General features: G+C 39.2%; 1 protein-coding gene across 1 annotated transcript in view; it reads left to right on the forward strand.

Annotated features, from left to right (window-relative positions):
• hsf4 (heat shock transcription factor 4) overlaps positions 1-22,380 on the forward strand; it is a 52,794-nt gene that overhangs the window by 15,663 nt on the left and 14,751 nt on the right. The window contains exons 4-9 of the mRNA XM_028808883.2: positions 4,085-4,209; positions 6,511-6,586; positions 6,839-6,906; positions 11,003-11,102; positions 17,713-17,837; positions 18,729-18,935. Coding sequence (XP_028664716.2) covers positions 4,085-4,209; positions 6,511-6,586; positions 6,839-6,906; positions 11,003-11,102; positions 17,713-17,837; positions 18,729-18,935 — 701 coding nt within the window. The remainder of the gene's footprint in view (positions 1-4,084; positions 4,210-6,510; positions 6,587-6,838; positions 6,907-11,002; positions 11,103-17,712; positions 17,838-18,728; positions 18,936-22,380) is intronic.

The raw sequence follows: 22,380 nt of genomic DNA on the forward strand, positions 1-22,380 counted from the left end.
TGGTTGTGGACTGTAATGAGTCCTTAGGACTCCCAAATCTTTCTCATAAGTGTTTTATCACATTTCTGACTCTCCATTGTGTAATCATATTTAATATTTTTACTTCCTATATGTAAAACTTTACAATACTCTAAACTATACTCCTTCCGCCACATACCTCCTCAAGTGTAAATTCTGCCCAGTTCCATCTGTAATGATTCTGCTGTTACACCTACTTTAGTGCCACCTGTATAATTAACCAGCATTTTATTTATATGGTATATACAGTAAATTAAAAATGCACAACAACCCCAGAACTGACTTTGGAATGACTCCACATTACCTAATTACTCGGTTAGTTAGATCACAAATCCTTTGCTTCCACTAAATTTGCACACTGCACCTTGAATTCCTTTAATTCTTTTATTAGACCACTACCCTTCATAAGGTACATAGTAAAAGCTATACAATACCCATTAAAATAATGGGCAATAAACAAAATAAAATGTACATTACCTGGATTTTAAATTGACAAAGGTGCCTTTTGAGAGCTGCTAGCTGTCGCCATGATGAAACAAACTCTTTGGTTGTCCAAATGCCACACCATGACTGGCAGATCTGACTTTGGTGAAAGGCCTTTCAGACAACTTTAGGTAACATCTGTTCCTTGGTTCCCATTAAATTCAATTTCCAAAAGACTTACAAAATAGACAGAAAAGGAGAGAAGGCGTAACATCTTCTATTTTCTGCTTTCACAAATTCACAGGTACAACGCTTTGTTTCATTTGTTCTTCTTGGGTTTTATTTATAAAATAAGTCCTTTCACTTTTGTTATTTAGTGTCACTTTCCCTTTGAAATAAGCGTAATACGCAGACGTAAATGTACAAGCACAGCACGACAATTATAAATGTTGATGCATCCCCTTAATCAAAAACTTTTGTTACTTCCTCAGAAAAATTGTACCCTATTACTGAATCACAAGCATGCTTGTTTAAACCCACACTGACTGTTAACAAATATACTTGGATTTGGTATGCGTTGCTCAGTTTTTTTATAATTTGTAATTAAGTGTGGTAAATTCATTTTAAAGTAAGTAAAAATGTATAATGCACCTATCACAGACAAAAGTCACAAAGCACTGAACAATAAAAAAGAATAAAATTAAATATTTAAATAAAATACAGAGCAATGACAATGTAAAAAACACCCACAAATGACAGCCCTACCCAATTGCCTGTCCAAACAAATGCATCCCGAGTTGACACCCAAACACTTCAAAAGATTCTGCTGATCTCCAAGTTAGGCTCCAGGGACCACCAGGGACCAACATGGTGACGATCCGATCCACGCTCAGCAAAAGTGCATCCATCCCAGAAAACAAAGCCAGATGAAATCCAATTCTCACCAACAAAACCACTGCGCTTTCCCAGTGTCCAGTATCCTCTCCATCCCCTCTTAGGTGCACAAAGCAGAGCACGCCAGAGGTGAGCAGGTAATTCCAATAGAAGCCACTTTCTGTTCACCCAGGTCAGCAAGTCGAATGTCAAAGAGTGCTCGGCAATCATAACAAAGCTAAGAACTGAATCCATTCACCAATGAAGAACAAATGCAAGTAGAGACAAGAGCGACAGACGGCAAGCCAAACACAAACACCATCTTGTCCAGCATTTATTACATTTCTAAGATGAACGCAATATGCTTTCAAATGCATAAAATGAAAAGAACAAAAGCTTTGCGATTTCAGGGCAGGGTGGGCTTGGCAGCAACGTCACACACAGGTACTGAATGATTACTCAAGCTGATCTGGCAACACAGATTTAGTTTCTTATCCAGGTGAGTCTTGGCTAAATCTAGTTGAAATACAGGTAAAACTTTACAAAAATATTACACTATAAAACAAAAAGTACATGGCTCACATTAATTGATTTGTTCTATGCACAATTTGAAGTGAAGCTTTTAAACATGTTATAGGAAATTAAAAATGCTGCAATGATGTATTGCGTGCATCATCAGAAAAAGCAGTTAAAATGAACTTGGGTCTGATTCTGATTGTTTGCATCAGAGAGTCTATTATCTTAAATCATACAAATATACACACACCCACACACATTCACACATAAAATAAAGCTAACTGAAAAAAACAGTCCAGAAGCTAACTTCCACACTCAATTTGTTTTAAATAGCTCAGAAGACCAACAGCTGAGAAATAATGCTTTTTGTCAGCTTCGTCGGTTGCATTAATCCACAGTATTACCACACAAAGCTCACGGGAGAGGCAAAGAGTTCAGATGTTACATTTGGAAAGGCAGATGACGGTAATACCAGGAATGATTCTGAGAATTACTTTGTTCAGTCAGAGATCTGAACACCATGACTCATGACTCCAGGGCAAAGCAGACTGACCCAGCAAAAAGTGAAGTTTATGGAACACGGCCTTGTTAATGCAGTACAGTCCCAGATGACAAAAATCATAGGCATATACCTGAAAGTAGCACATAACTTTATATACTTACAGACACACTGCCTGTTCACAAAGCCGATGGCTTTTAATCCATCACATTCGATGGTTTCAAGGCTAAAGGCAGTTCATTCAGGAGGCTGGAAGTTCAGAAATTCATGAAAACACAAAATCATAGGTGTTACTCCATCACAGCACATGATTACAACGATACTACCTTCAGGTCATCATATTGACTGCTCACACAGTCCAGTCATGAATCAATCAGACAAACTATTTTTTTTATTAATTCACTTAGTCCAACACTTGATTGCTAAGACTATACGACTATCCTGGAAGCACTGGGTACATTTACATTTATTCATTTGACTGATGCCTTTATCCAAGGCTGGTTCCATTTCTTTTGGTTTTCCAGTTAGAGCGTAGGCAGGTCAAGTGACTTGCTCAGGGTCACACAGTATCAGTAATTTGAACCCACAACGTCAGGGTTTAATGTCCAAAGCCTTAACCACTACACCACACTGCCTACACAGTCATACAAGGTATAACATAACCCTTCAAATGAGGCAAGCTTCTCACAAAGTCACAATCATTTAGTATATAGCACATGGAACAAAAACAAATTCATAAACAAAAGGAAAATAATCCACCATTTTGTATACATAGAAAATAGACAGGCATATCATTCATGACCCTTACCAAGAAAAGTGGTCTGCAATATGAGATAAGATGGGATAATGTATCATGTTATCCCTACAGTCATTTACTTTCAAACCAACTTCCTAACTTTTGGATCACAGGTAGCTAGTTGGTGCTTATCTTGGCACATCTGGCACAATAATGGAGCCAACTTTGGACATAGTGCCAGTGGTTTGTAGAACTTGGTTATGTACCACCCCCCCAGCCCCCACACCCGTTTTTCACCCAGCAAATTAAGCTAATGTGTGGCTGGAAAAAAACTTCACACTAACTTATTAAAAACATAAACTGACACACAGACACTGTGCCCAGGCTTAAGATTTGAAATGATTTGTAAATTCACAACCATCAAATATTGTATCCTCACTAAGCTGTAGATTTACATTTTATAAACTCCCAAACTACTGAATTATAGGTTTGATTGTTCATTAAAAAATGTATCCTTCAAACATTTAATCATGTACATTTCCTCATAAATTCTGCGGAGAGGCATTCATTCACTACAGTGCATGTTATTAATGTTTGTTAGACTGGCCATGTTTCTCTCAATATTTATTCCTCCCTTTGTGATTATGAATGCATAACATACTGCAGAAGTTAAACATTGGCTTTTCATTGACCTTTGACACTGGTGACAATGAGTAACGGAATGCAGTCTGCTAAGGTATATTTCTGCAGAATAACTCCGCACAAACAATCAGAGTGAGTGAACACTGAATCTATAAGGCAGCAGGCGCTACTCACTATCACACCATACAACCCCTTTCATAACCCAATGGGTTTGTATTTAGAATTGCTTTAATGATCTTCAAAGATCAATAGCATTAAAGGCTTTTGTATTATTATTATTATTCATATATTTGCCTTGGTTTTTTTTTTTTTGCCATATAGAAATGTCTGATCTTAATTTCCTGTCTTCACTCTGCTGTCACTTGAATTCATATTAGGTGTCCATTCTGAAAAGTGAGGAGACAAAGGTCCGCCAAGAGGACCTCAGTAAACTGCTCTATGAGATGCAAGTTCTTCGAAGTCAACAGGAGAGCATGGACTGCCAGATGCAGGATATGAAACAGTTAGTATCATAGTACCAGTTTTACAAACCTGATATTTCATATTATATAACAAGGTGGCCAGAGGTTGAACCCCACACGCCCATCCGTAACGTGCTTTTCAGTTAGCCAATAAAAGGTGCCATTTTGTTTGACTTCCTACTACAGTACTAAGACTGCAATGCTATTTTGGTCTTCAATATAAAATGAACAATGTACAGGATTTGAAAAATGCATTATTGCCCTTCTTGTGAATGCTGTTAGACTTGTTTCTCCTCATGCATATGCACCACTCCACTTGCTGAGTGTTGCTTAACATACATTCTTCTGATACCGCTAATTGTGAATGGGTGGAGTGGGGCTGGTAAAATTTACAGGGCTCAGGGGTGTGTTTAATAGTAAAAGGTTGAAAAATAAGTCAAATGAGTAAAAGCAAGCCTTTCTTTAATGAAAAGGTGTAGTGTTTTTTAAATATACTAGTGAACATGTTTCATTATGAACAGCACTTAACTGTTGAGACAGTATTACAATGAGCAAAATTACAAATTGATAATACAATTGTGTTAGAATATAGCCAGTTGGATAATGGATGGATGGATAATACAATTAACACACTTTTAACTGTAAGATAAATCAGACTGGGCACTGGTCTTTGGCAAGAGTTAATTCAGGCAGTATGATAAAATAAGCAGTTCATGAAAAGTGCCAAAGCGAAAATAAAATTCAAGTTCTGTCAATTTTCATTAGAAAAATATGCTTAAGAAAATGTGAGGATACAGCTAAAACATGAATGTTAAGACTCACCTCCGCATTGTCATTTGAGTGTCTGTAGTGTTTGAATAGAATGAGATCAGATAGATTTAGTTAAAGAGTGAGAGGGATCCAAAGGGCCATTTCTTTTTGGGGTAAACAAAAGGATCATTGAGGTTGCTGGAGAATGTCAAAACACTAAAGGCATTTTGAATGATCACCAAATTCAAAACAAAACAAAAACTGTTGTTGGGTACATCAATCTTGCTGACTGCACTTGCTGATCTCATCGCTAGACCATGTCAATTTACACTCGCTAGACAACAACTTTCCAACACAATCGAGCTTGCCCATTTTTATGACAGCAAACAATGTATTACCTGATTGAGACGCCGGTGTATGAAGAGTTAACAGGTACAATGAGTTTTGCCTGCCTCTGCCATTTTTTTTCCTTCTTACATTCTGTCATGGTACGCAAAACATGAGACATCAGACGGGCGAGCTTCTGTTCTGTTTGTGACGTCCAAAACAGCCGTGTTCCTTATTCCTCGTTGCTGTATTAAATACATTGTATTTTTTGATGAGCACTCATCAGTTAAAGACAAAATCACAGTCATGGACATGTTTGCAGTGCGTCACTAGGTATGTCACATTACGCGATGCCTCTGACTCACTAAGATTATATGAAGGCTATGGCTGAAAATTGCTGGAAAAGTCATCAGATGACCCTAACCCTAACCCTAACAAATATTTCCATTAATTAATAAAAGTTTGAATGCAGTGACATGCACAGCACTATTCTATTATTATAGCATGGCTTGATGTCATGGGTCACATGAGACATAATTAAATTAACAACATGTTTCTGAATAAAACGTTTAAGAAAAGGACTGGGAGATAGTAACACAAGATTAGAATCGAGTTCAGGTCAGGCAGGGGCAAAACCAGGAGAAACACAAGTGAACAAAGTACTGGGGCAAATCAAAAATCAAAATCGAGAGTCAAAAAAGAGATCCAAATAACCTAAAACAAAACCTAGCACTTGGCCTACTTGATAAGCAAACTAACTATCACTGAAGATTTTGAGTTTTATCCACTTGAAGGATATCGCTACACCGATTCGTCGCAATATTTACTGTGGAGCTTCTCCTAATGTCACTGACACCTGACCATGTTTATGTGATGCAACTCTGCGCTGTGTAAACAATGGTATGCAGATAAAATAAATTCCAAAAAACCCGTAAAGATAAAGTATAATACTACAGACATTGCCAGTCCTCTGTAAGGAAAATGTGTATGCCTCTCAAAAGAGTGTTGAAGTAAACATGTTCCTGCCTTTACTAAACGTGCAATTCCACCTACTGTTTCGTTTTTAGATACTTTTAAGTGTTCTGTTTGGAGAAATATTTGAACTGGAAGATGCAGCTTGTTTAGGATCTTGTGAGTTGGTGGGTTGGGACTTAATGCTTACAAGACTAGACCCCACTGCCTATATTATACATATGAAATACACCAGATTTAAAAGTCTTTTTGCTCCTGTATCTCAGTGTTTGTATTTTATTCTTTCATTTTAGTCAAAATGAAGTTCTCTGGAGAGAGGTGGTCTCCCTGAGACAGAATCACACTCATCAACAAAAAGTTATGAACAAGGTCAGTATCTGCAAAGCAAACTCACCGTGTGCTATGTACTAACTGAAATATGTGTTACACCACCTGCCAACATGTTACATCTTGAGGAAGATGGACTGGAGTGTATTGCTGGTACTGATAAAGGATGGACACCTCTGGTGCTGTCCAGTAAGACTGAACTCTGTGCTTCCTGCTGCCCTTTCTACTCTTTATGTTGCTGTCATTTGCTCTGTCACAGGGCTCATGCACTTTGCTTTTGATCTCTGTTTACAGCTAATCCAGTTCCTGTTCACCCACATTCAGTCCAACCCCCACAGCAGCGTTGGAATGAAACGGAAATTGTGAGTAGTGCAGTTCATGTTTGTGGGAGGGAGTGGGGCACTGGGGGGTGGTGCTAGCTGTTAATTTTCTTAGCGAATTGCAGGGATCAGCTTGAATGAGTCACCTGACTGATCCCAAGTTGCTGCAGCTACAGTGAATTGAGGTGAACCGCTGAGTCAGATCTGCTGACTCGATCTGTTTGGAGGCCTCTGTTGATGATGTTCTATGGAAAGAGCCCTGTCAGCTAGGCCCTTTGAATTTATTTTATTTATTTATTTATTTTACTTTTTGCCCTAACTGAAGAAGATAAGTAAAAGAGTGCTGTAAGCATGCTGGAACTGAAAAGACAGGAGTTTCTTTTGGAAGGACTACACTGATGCAAACCTACACATGATAATGACTCAGCTTTACTAGTTACTGTCATCAAGAAACTTAAGCTCTTTTTCAGTCTTGTTACTTTGTATGTATTTTTTTAGTTCGAAAGAAATCTATTAACCCCTGTCCTTTTCCAAAACCTCTCCTTCTCACCTGCCTTTGTGTTATGTGTAAGCCAGAGGTTCCCCTCTGGATTTTTTATGTCTCTTTTTTGTTTTTGATCTGTTGATTGACATTATGCATGTTAATATTATTGTCTTTTTTATTATTTGTCTAATTATGTATTTTTGTCAATTCGGCCATCTTGCAAAGACACTTTCTCATTCCCACTTGTGACAAATGGTACAGGGTCGCTAGCAGTCAGACTAGCAGATTCAGGAAAAACTCCTAAGCACAAGTCATAAGGCTGCTGAACAGTCAATCACAAGAACAAATTTTGCAACATAATAGTGTATACTGCATTATAAAATACTTGCATGCTAAGTATGATTTTTATCTATTCATTTATGCATTTATTTATTATATTTGGCATTGTATTTTTGTCAACTGATCTAAGGAGAAATTCAAGAAAGAACATCTTTGTACTATGAACACATGAAAATAAATTTGATCAGATGCAGAAATTGTGTTAAGATAACATAAGATAAGGTTATGGAGAAGGGACCTAAGAAAAATGCATCTCTTAAGACAGGGATTTTCACTCATGCTTCTTGAGAGCCTCAGTGGCCTCAGATTTTTATTCCTGACTAGAAGACAGTCACTGCTGTTAATGAAACTTGGTGTTTAGCTGTTTAGCTTGTTTCATTCATCCAAGACAAATTTTAAGTACATTGTAAAGTTTTCTTTTCTAAGAATATTACCACATGTTTTGTGAACCAGAACAGATTTGCATTTCATAATCCTCTCCCTTTCCTCCCTCATTTATTTCTAAACATTTTATTAACACAGTCACTTCATGATGCAGGGTGACACGGTGACACAGTGATAGCGCTGCTGTCTCTATGTAAGGAGACCTGGGTTCGATTCCCGGGTCCTCCCTTCATGGAGTTTGCATGTTCTTCCCGTATCTGCGTGGGTTTCCTCCTGGTGCTCCGGTTTCCTCCCACAGTCCAAAGACATGCAGGTTAGGTGCATTGGCGATCCTAAATTGTCCCTAGTGTGTGCTTGGTGTGTGGGTGTGTGTGTGCCCTGTGGTGGGCTGGCACCCTGCCCGGGATTTGTACCTGCCTTGCACCCTGTGCTGGCTGGGATTGGCTCCAGTAGACCCCCGTGATAGGATATAGTGGGTTGGATAATGACTGACTGACTGACTGACTTCATGATGCACATTCACCATTGTAAATTAAACCAAGTTAGCTGGGGAGAGGGTGGTTTCTTTGTAATTTGCATTTTGTTATTAACTGGTTAAGAAAAGAGAAAACAATTAAAACTTAATTGCAACTACTTGAAAATAAAATGTGTGTAACAAGCGAGTTAATTAAAATGAATCCTAAAAAACATATTGCTTTAGCAGCAAATAAATGAGTTCTAATTAAGATATTGGTTGAAGTAAAAACCAGCAGTTGTTAGGACCCTTCAGGACTCAGGCTCCATGCTAGAAGATGACCTTGCCAAGCAAATATTCCCTTTTAAACTGTATCTTTTAGCCCTAAATAGACCCCTACTACAATAGTAACATCCTGAATGTTTTGCTTTCACCTTAACTCTCCAAGGACACTGCATGCCATTGCCTTCCAGCTAGGAATTGAACAAACAATACTGAACACAACAACAGGGAGGCTGGGAATGGTTTGGGGTCGACCTCCCAAGGGCTGTGTTTGGTGCAGGCAGTCTGAAACTCTCTGGCTAATTTGTGTTTTCAAAATACCGACCTTGTTCAGTTGGAGGACTTGTTCATCTGTTTGGACTGCAATGATGTGCGTCTTTGGGACATCCTTAAAGCACCACCGTGGGATTCTAAAAGTGAAGAAATGTGTTCAAAAATTATGAAAAGTTAAAATGCAAAGGGAGAAATAGATGGGAAGGGGAAACAATAATATTTTAAAAAGAAATAATCGCCTCTTTTGCACTTTTCATAATCTACTGTGTTACAGTTAATTAGCTTGATGATTGTACAAATACAAAAGATGATTATTCAACCCTTCTCCTATGGACACCTCAATAGGTTCTGGTGGAACCATTTGTCTTTAGAGATCACACAGTTAGCTGAATGGACACTGTCTGTGCACATTGACAGTGTTTCTCAAAAGTTCATATTAAAAGAAGTCTCTCTCTGGTCAATCCCATATTTGTATAGCACTACTTCTAACAAACTGTCCAGTCTTTTCTTCACTACTCTGTTAGTGTGTTGAATGATTCTGCTCAGTTCGAAGAATCTGAATGCACACTCTGTAACTCAATAGGAAAATGAGGTGTTATTGAAACTAAAAAAAAATCTAATTTTCCTTGCATAAAACAGTGCAGTTTCTTTAGACTCTGGAAAGATTTCATTAGTGTTATTCTAATGTTGGTTTGCTAAACTCCCATGTTTTTAATTAATATGAGATAGTATAGTACAGTCAATGCGTTTGTGGTTATTTCTAATTAGCTCTCTGTTGTAAGTAAGGCTTTTAGCTTGGTTTCTGTGATATATGGGGTCAATTGTATGATTTCTTTAAATCTTGTAGCTTTGTTTTACTGAAGCTTATGTACAATTAACATACTTTATAACTTTTTCTATAATACAAATATTTGCAAGAAAAAGTTTTATACAGTGGACAAAGTGCATTGCTATATGACACAATATGTCTAATTTCAAGGTTTACTATACTCAAGTCTGTCCCGTCTTTGCAGTGGCTAGCACATTATAACCACTATGTCTGTCATGGCGCACTTTTCAAGTAGCTGCATTCACACATTTATATACATAATCTGGACTCCATAACATAGGCCTCTCATCCATAAGCATACATAACAGCAACCTTAACTTGAATGTGAAATGAATGGGCCATCCAGAGTAGGGCAGATCTGTTGGATGGGGGGACTGAGTCACTTCAACAGGAAGAACAGCTGAAAGTCTGCAGTTCCCCAGTGTTTCCAGTCAGACAGTCTTCCCATTTCCTATCTGGGATATGCTTTACCAGTACTTACTTGGTGTACCGTGCTCCTCCAGAACAGCTAAACCAGATACTTACCTCTTGACTCTCCGCCTCACACCACATTTGTAAATGTGTGTACCCTGCATCCAGTGGCGTAGCGTAGTGGGGGCGGCAGGGGCGACCCGCCCCGGGTGGCACTTTTAGGGGGCGGCAAAATTTCACAATAAATAATAATAATATCTTGTAAAAATTTGAACCATACCTAAATAAGGGGGCGGCGGAATTTTCCTCCGCCCCGGGCGGCTGACACCCACGCTACGCTACTGCCTGCATCCAGTTCTTTATGGTATGACAGATGTGAAGCTGAGGATATAGTATTGATTTGAGACCAGTCCAGATCATTCATGTTCTGGAAGGTTCATTATGTGGGCTCCAGATTATCACTACTCTTTACAATACACAATCTCAGGCATCATCTATGCACAGCCGTCTTTTCTTCTCTCACAATACATATATTGTATAAGGTTCCTCTAATTCATAAACACATACAACTCCATTAATTTCTCTAAAATAACATACACATCTTATGTGATACTTGATGTTTCTGAACTTCATACACCATAAATGAAATAAATATCACTGGTTCTGTTTTTACTCCTCACAGACCTCTGATGCTGGATGATGGGTCAACTTCCCCTCCGATTTCCAAATTTGGCCACCTACTGTCAATGGAAGATCTTCATGAAACCTACTTTATTCAGTCAGTAAGTACAAAATCAGATAAGAAAGCTAAAAACACACAGGATGTGCCTGTGATAAGAAGTAAAAGCCATTTTTGGTACTTGTGAATGGGTAGGAATCACAAAGTAGGCCTTTGAGTGAAGATTATCCCAAGAGATAATCTAACAGGCATTTGAAAAAAACACACTATGCAAAAACAATTTAAATCAGTGCATTTTTATTTTATTCAAAGAGGTGAAACATAAGGTAAACTTACTAAATGAGCTGATTTTAAAGACACACAACCCATTTTAAAGTGTTTAGAAATGGCTGTAGTTCATGATGCATCAGTGATGCAGCAATGGAATTGTGATTTCATAGTACTTGAACCCCAGTTCAGGTTCTGGCTGAAATGTGTTGCATATAGAGTTGAGATGTTTTCTCTGTGTATTTTTGTTCTATCAATTTGTGTTCCATCACAAAACCCAAATACGTACTCAACAGCAACATTATCAAATATGCTTAATTCAATTCAGGGTCAAGGAGAGGGTAGCCACTGCATTTCCTGACAGCCCTGAGTGCAAGGCAGGAAACAGCCCTGGGGCCTCATGTATAATGCCATGTGTAGAATTCACACTAAAGCATAGCATAAGGACAAAAAAATCCAGATGCATAAATCTGTGCGTTTGGCAAGTTCCACACACTTCCCCTTTACAAATCCGAATGAATGTGAAATTTAACGCACGTGCACACACCTACAGCCCCACCCTGAGTTTTTGCATATTTTAATATGCAAATCAATATAAATATCATCTTCCATTCAGCATTTGGTTAAAAAACAATGAAAAAAGTGAATGCAAGGCAAGGAAAAATGTACTATTTGTTGGCTTACACAGTGGTATAAGAAACAAAAGTGTGGCGGAGACACTCGAAACATCAAGTTCAGAAAGTTGCAGTGTTCCCGAAAGAAAAAAGAAGTGGTCAGATATCACAGTTGACATGAAAAGATGAGTTGCAGCCCACCATCTGTTTATTCTGTTTCAGACAATATTACAAAAACTGACCCCCATGCAATGCTCAGGCAGTGATGGTGCTGCTGTGCTAAGTAGTCTTCGGGCACTGGCCTCACACACACCTCTGCCTCGGAAACTGCAGGAAGACCATCTGGCTGTGTGCTGACGGATGCTGTTCAGGAGTCACAAAATGGAATAGTGGATGCTGTAAGAGATGTGTCCAATGAACTAAGAAATATAAGGGCTGTACTATATGATATTGACCACAAATTAAATGAACTGGTTAAAAAAAAATGCTGCATCTGATTACCTGTTTTAACATTCTGCTAATTACAATTAAATGAAGCTGTAACGCTGTACAACTTGGGTGATCATTTGGTGGGGCATAGTCAGGCTCATCATAACACCTCTCTTCAGGTACATACTTGCACACTGCAGCACACTTTCTGTGCACTACAGAGCAGCACATTAATAGACTGAAAATACTTTCTATTTACATAAGCAAATTCATTATCTGAAGGCGCCTTTATAGCGTAGTGACGGCACTGAGCACCACAACGGACCGATTCTTTGCTCTTTACTTTGGGATGACTCACAATCCTTAAAAGGACTCCTTGCCTTTTGCCGCACTAGTTGGAAAAAGCCCCTGCACTGTGCGGATCTATCGTTTTTATAGATTCTCCAGCTATAGATGATGTAATGTCAGCTCATTCATTTGGTGATTCATCCCTGGCTGATGTAACTTGTCCGGAATCATTGCAATAGCAATGTGCATGCAGTTAACCGTTCTGATTACAACTGGAAAACCAGACGTTGCTGCAAATTGCTCTTTGATGCAACCACAGTGCAAGGAAATCTTATCTATACAGCTGGAATGGCATGACTCAGTGATGACTGAGAAATACCCGATCATCAGCAAGTTCACGTTGAAAAGCTCCCTTGGCTAAAAACCTGAGAGTGGGTAGGACTTTAAAAGGAGCAGGTAGAGCACAATTCTTCAAAGTCTGCCTTTGTAAAGCCGCCGCCAGTTCAGAACACAGCTCCAAGAGGATAGCACTTGGAAACTGACATCGACTTAGAAGCCATTATTTGTAAATACATACTCTCTTCTAATTCTTCCATTTGCAAGTCTTCTAACAATGCTAAAGCAACCATGAATTTTGGATAGTTTGGCTTTTCCATGCACCATGTTATTGTTACAAAAGGATTACAATTAAGTGAGTTAAATTTGTAAACAATATGCAATTAATTTCTGTACATTTGATAAACCTGTATCATAGATGTGAATCTAAAAAAAGAAAAGCAGATCACAGAAGCAGTAGCACTGCTGTGACGCTGGGTGCCTGCAGTTTGCAAAACCAAGCAGAAACGTGTGTACGCAAGGTAGGGGGCTACCGTGAAAATGTGCATGGCTTTATGCCAAGTTTAGTTTTTAAACCTTTCGAAGTAAGAGTGGAAATGGGTGTACGCAACATTTTTGTGCATATGCACCGTTTATACATGAGGCCCCTGGTCAGGGCAAAGCAGTACTGATTCCTGATATTAAACTGGCTCGTCATCAATGAATGTTCATGTTTGCTTTCTGTACTGTGTTCAGTACTTCAAACCCCTGCATTGGAAAATGGATGGTTGACAATCATTCAGGATTTTTCAATTGGAATGAGTGGCACAAAGAGTGAATGTATTACCTTTTTACTGCACGTTGCTATAGTGGACACCATCCCAAGGTGCTTTACAAGACCACTGAACAATTGGTAGATTTTCTTTTAATAGTTTTAATTACAGGAAGCTTAACAACTTGCTCAGGGTTGTACAGCGAGTCAGTGGTGGGAATGCAACAGCGTAGTAGTTTACAGTCCATCGCCCTGGCCACAAAATCAATTTGCCTATATGATTATACAGACCACATGATACAATTGAGCCTAACTGTCACTTACTTTTAAGAGCTTAAGTTACAGGGTGTCTTCTGCATGAATGCAATGAACATTCTTGCTTTACTTGCCTTCATATACAGTTGTGTTCATAAGTTTACATACCCTGGAAGAATTTGTAAGATATTTACCATACTTTAAAGAAAAGGTGACTGAACAGGCAATAAACATTTATTGTACTTTCAATGGAATCCAAGTTAAATTATAAAACATCACAGAACAGCCCAACCATTTAACAAAACATAGTAATAAGGAAAATAATGAGATGGTCCCTGTTCAAAAGTTTGCATACCCTTAGTTCTTAATACTGTTTATTGACCCCTTTACCATCAATGATGGCATGCAGTCTTTTGTAATAGTTGTGGATGAGACCCTTGATTTTCTCAGGTGGTAGAGCAGCCCATTCTTCTTGGCAAAAAGCCTCCAGGTCTTGTAATTTCTAGGGTTCCCTTGTATGAACTGTATGTCTGAGATCTCCCCAAAGTGTCTCAATGAAATTGAAGTCAGGAGACTGTGATGGCCACTTCACCACCTTCACTTTTCTTTGCTGTACCAACCGAAAGGTCAACTTGGATTTGGATCTTCCAAAATGACAATGATCCAAAACACAAGTGCGTCAAATGTGCAGCTTCCAGGCTGATGAATGCAAGTTGTCCTCCAATATTTTCTGGTAACATGCTGCAGTCATCTTGCCATAAATTTTCACTAAGTTACCTGTGCCACTGTAGCTCATACACCCCCAGAACATCAGAGATCCACCTTCATACTTCACAGTAGGGATGGTTTACTTTACGTCATGGGCCTTGTTGTGTCCTCTCCAAACACAGCATTTATGGTTGTGACCATAAAGTTCAATTTTGCTCTCATCACTCCAAAGGACTTTGTTCCAAAAGTTTTGTGGCTTGTCTAGATGCTATTTGACATCTTGTAATTAGGCTGTTTTGTGATGTTGGCACAGTAAAGGCTTTTTTTCTTGCAACTCGACTACACAGTCCACTTTTGTTCAAGTACCACCTTATTGTGCATCTTGAAACAGCAGCACCACTAATTTGCAAAGAAGCCTGTATCTCAGCCAAAGTTGTTTGTGGCTTTTTCTTGGCAACTCGACAAATGATCCTGGCAGTTGTGGGTGAAATCTTGGTTGGTCTACCTGACTGTGGTCTGGTAATAACAGGACTTCTAACTTTCCGGTTCTTAATCAGAGTTTGAACATTCCTGGCAGGCATTTTCAGATCTCAGGAAATCTTTTGATATCCTTTTACTGATTTATACAAACCAACAACTTTTTCTCGCAGGTCCTTTGACAAGTTCTTTTGCTCGCCCCGTGGCTTGCTATCCAGCAAAGCCTGTGCAGCTCTGCCTGAATTTTAATTGACTATTTATATACAGACACCAATTATAATCCAAATGGTTACAGGTGTGGACACTCTCCCTCAATTACCCCTAGTTTGAACATCTGTGTGTCATTCTGTATGTATATTATCAGCCCCAACATTCAAGGGCATGTAAACTTTTGATCAGGCCCATTTGGGTGATTTCAGTTATCATTATAATTTTTAAAAGGGCACACACAATTAGGTGATAAATTGCCTTGCATGAGCACACTCCCTAATTAAAATGAAAGTTTTCTGGATGATTCCTTATATTTTCCAAACAATGACCAATATTTCACAAATTCTGCCAGGGTATTTAAACTTATGAGCACGACTATATTTCTCATAAACCAGCGAAAGGCAACCTTTTTCGAGTTGCGGTGCACTAAGTCCAAAAATTTTCTTTCGTGGCGCACCTGAGGGACTGCCCATAAATAAAGTCGTGACGACACAATCTATGGACAATCACCAATAAAAACAGTTAATTTTACAAGTTTGAAAGACATTTTATTAATAAAGGAATCAAAGGATAAATCTTAAATTTAATTAATGTGAACGTTGAGATTGTTTTTCAGCACATATGAAATTGATGTGAGGATCAATTTTCGAAAGACAGACGCGCATTTCCTTGTCGATCATTTGAAGTCTCTCGCGTTTCTTAGACTTCTTTTCCGTAAGTGTTGAAAAACCTTGCTCACAGAGATAAGAGCTTCCAAAAGTTCAAAAACACTAGCAATTTTAAATATTTTACAAAAGTTTTCACTGCACCCCTAGAAAATTCCACAGCGCACTGGTTGCCCGACAGTGTCATAAACCCTTGGTGGAGAAGACAAAAGCAGACAGTATCATACCACAACTGCATATGGTCAAAGGACTTCTTCAACAAAAAAGCTGTCACAGAGCAAATATAAACAAACATGGCAGGAATTTCACTAGACTTAAATCCATTAACTTGCCTGACAGCTTAAGGTATACAAATCTAAGAACACATTATGCTGGATAACAAAATGTAACTTATTTTTGTCCCATGAATCAATATAGGTGAATCTTACAGTATTTTCCATGCTGAATTCAAATATCTAAATCAGACTTTGTCATGCAAATATTCAAAGTGACACATAATTAAAATTTACCATGAACATATATTTATACTATATATGCAGACTGGAAGTATCTCAGCTAAAGGGAAGGAGTGTTCAATTTTCTGCTGTATTTGGCAGAAATAGTCAACAAGCACACTGGGACTCCACTTGCCTTAGTATCTCATTTCCATTTCAGAAATGTCCTGATGAAACCACTCGCCATGCTCGTAATGCACTGCACCAAGATTTCTAGGGAAAAAGTCCAGATGAGAATCCAATAATAAATTAATTTCTAAAGATGTAAACATATAGATGTTGACATCTGATCATGCAACTCCACACTATCATGCTATCATCACTGTGTTTGACTGTTGGTATTAAGCTCTTACCATGGAAAGTTGTGCTTGCTTTACGCTAGACAAAATGGGACACCTATTGTCCAAAATGTTCCACTTATATCTTATCTGCCTATAAAACACTCATGAACATTGAGCTTTGCTGAAGCAATGGAAGCCTGCCATTCTTTGGATGTGAATGGATGTTAGGAACTTCCAGGGATCACTATATGCTGCTTCCTTGAAGTAATTGCGGACAGCCTGTATTTTCAATTTTAAGATTTCATCTGTCAATATGGTTTGGTAGGGGCCCAGAACCTTAGAAATAGCCGCCCTATAATCCCTTGCAGAAGTGAGAGATATCAACCCCCTCAACCCCCTTTTCCTAATCTGTTCAGAAATGTCCTTTTACTGTGGTGTTATGTGTTTGTAGCTTGCCTACAATGGGAAGGGACAAAATAAGTGAGATTTATGTTAAGCAGGACTGGCTGTGTTTTACTGACTCAAGTTCATTTAACTAGGGTATAAATACTTTTTCACACAATCCCAGTTGGTGTTGGTTAAATTTGTTATTTAAAAAAAAAAGAAATTCATTACAAAATGTGTTATTTGTTCATTCAGATCCCTTTAACTAATATTAGATTTTGGTTAAAGATATTAAAAACATTCAATGTCAAAAATCTGCAACAGAGGAAATCAGGAAGGAGTAAATGGCACAGGTACAGCTCAGCCTCTAGCTAATCCAAAAGTAACTTTTTCAGCCTTGCTACTAGCCTGTTCCACAATGTCTTCCCAGGCAACTGACAAAATTTAAATAGTAACTCTGTCAAATCATTTTCTAAATAATTATTCCAGATGTCATTTGAGAGTGCTCAACATAGGTGGCATTGCTTTTAAAATATATTCTTCTTTTCTTGCAGCCCTCCTCAGAAGGTGCCATGTGCTCCAACAACACAGAAATAGCAAGTGGACCAATCATTTCTGATGTTACAGACATGTCTCAGTCAGCTTCTCTAACCCTGCCAACACCATCAGAAGAGTCCAGGTGAGGATGTTGCATTGACAGAACAAAACTCAAATTCCTGTGCAAGTCTGGCCCAGCCATAAGTGAACCAATAGTCAGCTACATTTAGAGATAAAAAAACATTTCTCACGAGGATTGTTCTATCTCAGAATCATTTTCTAATGATCATTCACATTGTTTCTCTGAACCATGAAAAGCAGTGTTACAACCCTGCTGTCCATACATACTATATGTACACATTGTACTTTATGTATTTGTATGTATATATGTTGCATACTACATGTTGTACTTTTTATTTATTTGTTTTTGTTTTGTATTTTGCCAACTCTTCTTAAGAGACTATATACACATGACAATTAACTTGACCTTTTTAAAGCATGCTGTTAGTCTTGGGAGTAATAAATCTCACTGAATTACTGTGTGCTAACGTACATCTTTCTAGAATTAATGGACAGCTACACTTGTACCATACAGGATAAGAACATGTTGCGTAATTTTTCATATAATCTGTGTTGCCAATACAGTTTTGCAGTGATAGAGTAAATGCTGCTGACCTGCAGCTCCACGGTCCTGGGTTCAGATCTCGACTAATCAGTGTCCGTGTGCAGTTTGCATGTTCCACATGGTTTTCTCCATGTTCTTTGGTTTTCTTCTCATATGCCATTTGTGGACATTTTCATTTAATTGTCGCCTGTAAGAGTGACTGTGCATATGTGGGCCCTGAAATGAACTAGTACCTTTCACCTAGTGCTGTCAGGATTGTCTCTGGCCCATGCAACCCTGTACTAGACTAAAACAATTTTAGGGCAAAGATGAGTGTTCACAATAAAATCTTCAACTAAAATTGCTTTCCTGACTATTTTAAAAGTTAGATTATCACTAATTTCACACATTTTGTCTTTCTGCTGCCAGGGACAAGTGCTTGATGTTGATCAAACAAGAGCCAGCAAGTCCCAGCGTCCAAGCATGTGGGGAGGCTGTGCCTCTAGGCTCCTGTGAGGTGTGCGCTGAACCGCCTGTCCTGCCAGTTTCTATGGTACAGTCTGTCTTGGAAGGCCGAGCTTTGGGGACCTCTGGAGGGCTCTCTGAGAAAAGAGCCAAGCATCCAGGTGTTGAGCGGTAAGTACAGCAGGTATCTCTCAATACTCTAAAGCCCATGACATTGAAACTTGAGAATAAGCAAAACACACTGCTAGCATTAATTTGTGAATTTTTAACCAAGAAATATACAGCTCTAAGGAGGTAATTGTTTTCAGGAACTAATTAGTTTAAATGTTGCATTTATCATCATTTTTATGAAAGAAAAATGCAGTACGTGGACTCTCATTACTTTTCTTCTGGGACAACTGAAGCATTTAAGTAGTTGTCCTCACCATTTACACCCGTGTGGTGGCTCTTATTATAATAACACCAGCTGACTCACGACTGCACAGCCATGCACAACACCAACCACACATCATCAAGTTAGATAGATAGATAGATAGATAGATAGATAGATAGATAGATAGATAGATAGATAGATAGATAGATAGATAGATAGATAGATAGATAGATAGATAGATAGATAGATAGATAGATAGATAGATAGATAGATACTTTATTAATCCCAATGGGAAATTCACAATACACGGAGCTGCTGAAAAGGCTGCCACTCACGGCGGCGCCGGATGCAAAGTTTGCAGATGATACGATGGTGCTGGGACTGATAAGCAGGGATGATGAAACAGCATACAGAGATGAGGTGGAATGGCTGTCTGCATGGTGTGAAGACAACAATCCATCTCTCAATGTTGACAAGACAAAACAGATAATTGTGGACTTCAGAAAATCACATCCTGCCCACATCCCACTCAGCATCAATGATTTAGATGTGGAGACTGTTAGGAGTACCAAGTTCCTCGGTGTGAACATAACTGAGGAACTTATGTGGACACATAATACCTCATCACTAATCAAGAAAGCCCAGCAGAGACTACACTTCCTGAGGCGGCTGAAGTGAGCAAGTCTTCCCCCTTCCATTCTCACCATGTTCTACAGAGGTACCCACTGAGAGAGTTCTGACCAGCTGCATCACTGACTGGTATGGCAACTGTAACATATTCGACCGCAAGCGCCTGCAAAGGATAGTGAAGACAGCAGAGAACATTATTGGGGTGCCTCTCCCTTCACTATAGGACATATTTTACAAACGCAGTGTCTGCAAGGCCTGCAGCATTGTGCAGGACCCCTTACACCCTTCACATGGACTTTTCACACTTCTGCCATCCAAGAGAAGATACTGCAGCATCAAAGCCAGATCTGCCAGACTGCAGGAGAGTTTTTACCCCCAAGCTGTTAGACACCTTAACACCATGCTGTCCCCTGGGATCTTCCACACTGCCTCAACCACCTCTAAAAAAACAGAACTTTTATACATGCAAGCCACTTTCCTGCAAAGACGAGTGTGCATGTAGAAAAGAACTGAAAATTTCATACTGACCTTTAAGTATTTTGACACTCTTGATATCCTTCTGCCGTGAAACATTCTGACCTGTCATTGTTTACACATGTCTTAAACATCTATTGTCATACACTGATTATTTCTGTATTATATATATCTTGTTGAACGAGTCCCAGACACAGACAGGCAGACATGTTTAAAGTCACCACCACACGTTTATTTACAAGTTCTATTTACAAAGTTCAGTGCTCCACAACCCATAGACTCCCCAAAGTCCAGGCCAACCACACTGCCTTTCTCTTCATGCCGCCTCTGTGTCTCCTCCTGAGACCTTGTCCACCTTCTCTCCCGACTCCAGCCTCCTTGTGAAGGGAGGCGGCCCCTTTTATCTGTACCCGGATGTGCTCCAGGTGTGTACCAGCAATCTCCCACTGACACGCCCCAGTGTGGCGGAAGTGCCGGCTGTATCCCCGGAAACACTCCGGGTGTCCCCACACATCTTCCCCCCAGCACTTCCATGTGTGGCGGAAGTACTGGGGTCCAGGAAACTTCAGGCATGGGGGCGCCCCCTGGTGGTGACCATGGGTCCCTACAGGGCTGAACTTCCAAGCTCTGTACCCGTGGCCCCCAAAGCAACCAGGGTGGTCACCCCCTCGTGGTCTGGAGGAGGTATGAGCCCTCCTCCTGTCTTCCTGGGCGTCCCGGCTGGGTGCCACCCCCAGCCGTGTGCCACAATCTATTATTTATTATTTATTTATTATATTATATATCTATTGACTATACAGTATTTATATATCTAGATTGCAAATACCATACATTGCATCAATGTTCATATTGCTAACTGCACGTTAATATTGCTGATACTTCTTTGTCTTGTCTCTGCACAATGTCTTGTCTTGTGTGTTTTAATTTTAAATTTAAACTTTAATTCTATTTGTAATTTATTATTTGTACATCATGTTGTTACACTGTGGACCCTGAGCTTCATGATTTCGTCTATCTGTATACTTGTATATGGTTGAGATGACAATAAAGTTCACTTTGACTTTGACCTTAATATATTGCCTCAGTAGTACAGTAATGCACTCTTTGTAGGTAGCTTTGCCTGCAGAGTAGGGCATCAATGCTGCCGGCTCAGGCTCCAAATCTGAGATACTGTGGGTCCCTGAGCAGATTGCTTCAAGCACCTAGAATCCAATTGCAAAAAAATGACATAAGGTGTCCAGTATAGACAGGCACAATCCATCCTTCCATCATTGAACTCTAAATCTTGTAAGTCACTATGATCATGATAAGAATATAAAGTAGAAGGTGATTAACTTTAAATAATCAAAAACCAACTGAACCATTACAAATGGACTTGGGCAAGTCTGCAGAAAATTAAGTCTAATGTAAGTAAATGTAAGTAAGTTTTACACTTAGGAAGTAAAAATGTTTAATTACATGAACTGGAGGTTTGAAACTTGAAAGTACACCTGATGAGAAAGACCTAGTTGTAGAGGACTTGTAATATACATCCAGACCACGTATAGAAGGCATTAAAAAGCTAACAGAATGTTAGATTATAAACACTATAAGGACAAAAGTATTGGGACGCCTGACCATTACACCAAAAGGTATTTTATTGACAATGCATTTAAATGCATAGTCTTTAATATGGTGTTGGTCTCCTCTTTGCAGCTATAACAGCTTCCACTCTTCTTGGAAGGCTTTCCACAAGATTCTGATGTGTTGCTGTGAGAATTTGTGCCCATTCATTATGTAGAGTATTTATGAGGTCAGGCACTGATGTTGGATGAGAAGGCTTGACTCGCAATCTCCATTCCAAGTTCGCTGGGGTTGAAGACAGGGATTTGTGTGGGCCAGTCAAGTTCTTCCACACCAAACTCATCCAACCGTGTCTTTATGGGCCTTGCTTTGTGCATTGGGGCACAGTCATACTGGAATAGAAAAAGGCCTACCCCAAACTCTTTCCACAAAGTTGGAAGTATAGTGTTGTCCAAAAGGTCTTGGTATGCTGAAGCATTAAGATTGCCCTTCACGTGAAGTAAGGGGCCTAGCCCAAACCCTTTAAAATAGCCCCACACCATTATCCCTCCTACACCAAGCTTCACAGTTGGCACA

Source organism: Erpetoichthys calabaricus, chromosome 9 (genome assembly GCF_900747795.2).
Source record: "Erpetoichthys calabaricus chromosome 9, fErpCal1.3, whole genome shotgun sequence".
Lineage (NCBI taxonomy): Eukaryota > Metazoa > Chordata > Cladistia > Polypteriformes > Polypteridae > Erpetoichthys > Erpetoichthys calabaricus.